Below are 4,646 nucleotides of genomic sequence, written 5' to 3' on the forward strand. Positions count from 1 at the left end.
AGCTGTTTTGATTAAAAACTTACCTCTCTTCTTTGCACAGCCAGAGCAGCTTCCCCCACCCGGAGATCCTCTCTTCACATCATCAATGACTAATCCAGATTCCTCCAATCACAGCTTTCCCCCCAGGGTAGTCATTGCCTGAGGCCAGTTCGTGATTGGAGGAAGCCGGATTAGTCATTGATGACATGTGAAGAGATGATCTCCTGGTGGGGGAAGCTGCTCTGGCTGTGAAAAAAACAAAGGTAAGTTTTTGATCAAAACGACTGCTTGTAAACTTTGATGAATCAAAGTGCCCCTGTTTTTAATAGTATTTAAAAAAACGTGCTCTCATTCATCAAACTCATTCATCAAACTTTACCTTCACTTTAAGTCTAACACCATTTAAATGTGCTTTGAATATACTTTCTATCCGGATGCAATGTTTTTCCCTCTTAAAGTGATGGTAGACTTTAATCAAATACCATATATGCATTATTTTCCATTAAACATGTATATGTGTGCCTTTTTATGTTTTTAATCCACCTGTGAAAGGTTTAAATTAGTTAATATACCTATGCTTCTATTGCAATGTTATGCCGGCCCACTTGGATGAACTTCTTTTTTTTTTTTAATGATAATTCCAGTGAACATCCAATAAACAGGTCCTTTAAAGCCCATAAAAAGCTTATGTAGAGAGTGGATGTGACTGCTCTATACATCACAGCCCAGCCAAAAGAGGAAATGAAGTGGGTGGAGGAACAGACAATACCAATAAGGGTTATAAATATTTTATTATAACACACACACATATATATATATATATATATATATATATATATATATATATATATATATATATATATATATATATATATTTAAAAAAAATAATTATGTGATTTTAATTGCAAACTGATATATTTTTCATTTCAACATTCTTATAGTCTTAAATTTACCATCACTTTAATTAATATCTAGACCACTGAAAACCTATAGTGGCATGGAAAAACTGAGATTGCTCTAGGCCCACTTAAAGGGACAGTATACAACAATTTTCATATATTGTAACTCCATGTAATATACACTACTATAAAGAAGAATATGCAGAGATACTGATCTAAAAATCCAGTATAAAACATTTTAAAAACTTTCTTAGAAGGTCCTAGTTTAACACTGTTGATGACATTTGGCTGGGACACAAAGTGAAAGGGGCTGAGAAAACAAAAAGAGTAGATACTCCCCCTTCCATGCATATGAAAAGACAGGTAACATAAACAGGAGTCAGCAGGAGTCTGTAAACACATGTATACATCTGACACTGTGGGGTTAGGAGTCTGAAAATCAGTATGTTATTAAAAAAATAAGCAAAGCTATACATTGTTACAAAAACACTCCCAGATGGGCCATATAAATGGATCACCTACAAAACATTTATGCAAAGAAAAATCTAGTGTCCAATGTCCCTTTAATTTTCTTGTCAATATTACAATATCAGAGTGTTTGTTTGTATTTAAGTAACTTGTTAGAATTAAAATCCAAATCCAAAATCTAATAACACTTCCCATAGGGAAGAAAATCCCATAGGGAAAATGTACATTTTATGATATTATTACATTGTTGTTATTACAGTCTGGAAATGACAGTGTTAACAGCTAGAAGGCAAAAATCCAAGTGACTAACTCTCATTAACTTTAAACTTTCAGTTTCATTTCTTCTTCTTGCAGGTTTTAGCAATGGCAGCTAAGTATTTCAGTGGGGAGTTACACTGCTCTGTTTGTCTGAATATCTGCACAGATCTAGAAATGTTGAACTGTGGACATAACTTTTGCCAGGTTTGCTTTGTAACTGTGCAGGGTACTTTGGATGAAACTGGTTCTTATGCTTGCCCTCTATGCAGAACAAGATTTATTAGCAGACCCGTGTTGCAGAGCAACTCGAGGCAGTGTAATATAATGCATTTTCCTGATACTTATTCAGAGCCTGAAGGCGCTGGGATTGTCTGCACTTATTGTGTTCACTTTCCTGTACGTGCTGCTAAAACTTGTTTGTTGTGTGAGGCTTCTCTGTGTGATATACATGTGAGCGTACACAACAAATCTGAGGAGCACTTCTTAACAGAACCCACCAATTCATTTAAGAGCAGGAAATGTTACATACACAACAGACTCTTAGAGTATTACTGCTCTGAGGATAATGTGTGCATTTGTGTTAGCTGTACTCTGGTGGGAGATCACAAAGGACACCAGTTGGAGATGCTTACTGTGGCCTCTGAAAAGAAGATAGAGGAATTACAAAATGTTATGGAGAAACTGAGCTCAAAGAAAGAAGAGACTGATAAATGGATGAGGAGTCTGCAGGAACATAACAGAGACATAGAAGAGAACGTAAGTGATGTAACTAAGGTAGTATTGTCCATGATTGTGGATATTAGAGCTCAGATGAAAATTCTAGAAAAGCATGTGCTGAGTGAGATCAGTAGACAGAGGGAACAGGTTTTATTCCATGTTTCTGATATGATCAACCAACTACAAAAAGAAAAGGACAAGTTGTCCAGTATGATGTCTTACATTGCAAAACTCTGCAACACAACAGATCCTTTAACTGTTTTACAAGAACATGAATCACAAAAAACAGACTTCTGTGATGCAGAGACAGCAGATATACAGGTCACACACAGAAAAGACAATCACTTCCCAGCTGGATGCTATCTGGATCAATGCCTGATCTCAGCAACTTTATACAGAGGCTTAGCAGATATACTGACTGACAAAACAAAAAATAGAGGGTTCTGTGTGACCAATAATACAGACATGTCACTGGATATAAATACAGCAAGTAATGATGTAGCTGTCTCTGGTGATTTAAAAACTGCATCCTGGTCAGTAATAAACCAGCAAAGACCAGAGGGACCAGAGCGATTTCAGGGATATCAGGTTTTAAGCTCAAGGAGCTTTTCCTTGGGACATCAGTACTTTGAATTGGAGGCCAGTCAGTTAGGAATCTGGATGATAGGTATGTCCTATGCCTGTATTAAGAGAAAAGGAAATGAGTCCATCATCGGTTGTAATAGACATTCTTGGTGTTTGCGCAGGAGTAATGAATATCTCTCAGTAGTACATGACTCTGAAGTAATCCGACTGCCTAACAGTTCTACCTGCCAGAGGTTAGGGATATTGCTGGACTATGAGGCTGGGTGTTTGTCATTTTATCAGCTTCATGACCAGCTCAGACACTTACATACCTTTAATGTCACCTTCACTGAGCCACTTCATGCTGTTGTCTGTGTGAACTACAAATCTTGGGTGAGAATCATGAGTTAGGAAAAAATAGACTATATTGTACAAAAATAATATGTGATTCTTATGGTCTAAACAGGTAAATAAATATAAGTATTTACTTGTAGGCATTGATTTAGGATCTATAGAAAGAAAATAGAAACTAGGCAGTTTTATCATTTTCATCCTAGTAATTAAAGGGCAATAATAGTCAAAAAATTACCTGCTCCATTTTGTTAGCAATTGTAATTTTAAGACTATAGATCCTACACTACTAAGGGTAAAAACACACAATAGAAGTGCCGCTTGGGACCCAAGTGGCGACCACCTGTGATCCAATCAGCAGTGCTAGTTGCACATCTGAGTCATGCGACTGGATTAGCAGTTTTTGCTCAGGACCAGTAGTGATCACATGTGCCAAGCTGTACTTCTATTGTGTGTTAAATGGCAATATTATGGATAGAAATATACTACAAGCACTATGTAGGGCCAATGGCTTAAAATTACATGCACATACAAAAAATAAGAGCATGTCAACTAATATGGCCCTTTAACTCTTTGTTGTTAATTAAACTTAAATCTCATAAGTTCTCAGTATACCAATCGATAGATTATAGATTAGATGTAGATATATAGATAAATAGATAAATGATAGCAATAATATGGATAGAAATATACTGCAAGCCTAATGTGATTAATTCATTCCCATTGTGTTTGTATATATTATGCACAAAACTTATAATCTGTTTTGTTACTATATTATATGATTTTTACTTTTAATATTTATTACATATAAAATGAACATTACAAACATATTTAGGAGGTATCAAGTTTATTGTTGACTTTTTACTGATATCCCTGTGTACTCTAGCTTTTTTCTTTCTTGTCTCTCAATTATTTGTATATCTGTAGTGCTCTGTGTATTTATACAGTGTCTCCAAAATAAGCAAAAGAGGAATATAAATGTTTTATTTTTGGTATGTGTTTGTATTGTCAAAGGAAAGGAATATATTAAACACTTCATGTATCTAAAATGTTTGTACTGTGAGAACAATTAATAGGTATGAGGGATGAATAAAAATTGATATTTGTACATGAAACTGGAGTCTGTATTTGTTATTGCAGACAGGCTGTGCATGGTTAGAGCTACTAATAATTCTTCTTATTTGTGGAACCATTACCCCATATTTGGCCAGATTACAAGTGGAGCCTTGTTAACTGTGCTAGAAGTAAGCTTTTTGCGTGTCGGGTAGCACATGTGTAAAAAGCTTAACTTACAATATCACGCGCGATAACCTATTTCCCCATAGAAGTCAATGGAGCAAAAAAAGTGGAAAAAACACCCAACTTGCACACAAACACGATCACATGTTACAAGTTCACTAACCTGACATA

General features: G+C 35.4%; 1 protein-coding gene across 1 annotated transcript; it reads left to right on the forward strand.

Annotated features, from left to right (window-relative positions):
- Nucleotides 1-1,701: 1,701 nt before the first annotated feature.
- LOC128639098 (tripartite motif-containing protein 14-like) lies at nucleotides 1,702-4,351 on the forward strand. Its single transcript, XM_053691253.1, has one exon. The coding sequence runs from the start codon at nucleotides 1,710-1,712 to the stop codon at nucleotides 3,294-3,296; it is 1,587 nt and encodes a 528-aa protein (XP_053547228.1). The 5' UTR covers nucleotides 1,702-1,709; the 3' UTR covers nucleotides 3,297-4,351.
- Nucleotides 4,352-4,646: the final 295 nt, after the last annotated feature.

Source organism: Bombina bombina, chromosome 1, assembly GCF_027579735.1.
Source record: "Bombina bombina isolate aBomBom1 chromosome 1, aBomBom1.pri, whole genome shotgun sequence".
NCBI classification, from domain to species: Eukaryota; Metazoa; Chordata; class Amphibia; order Anura; family Bombinatoridae; genus Bombina; species Bombina bombina.

What these genes read in the sequence shown, in the direction of transcription:
- LOC128639098 (XM_053691253.1), top strand. Translation starts at nt 1,710, where the DNA reads ATGGCAGCTAAGTATTTCAGTGGGGAGTTACACTGCTCTGTTTGTCTG.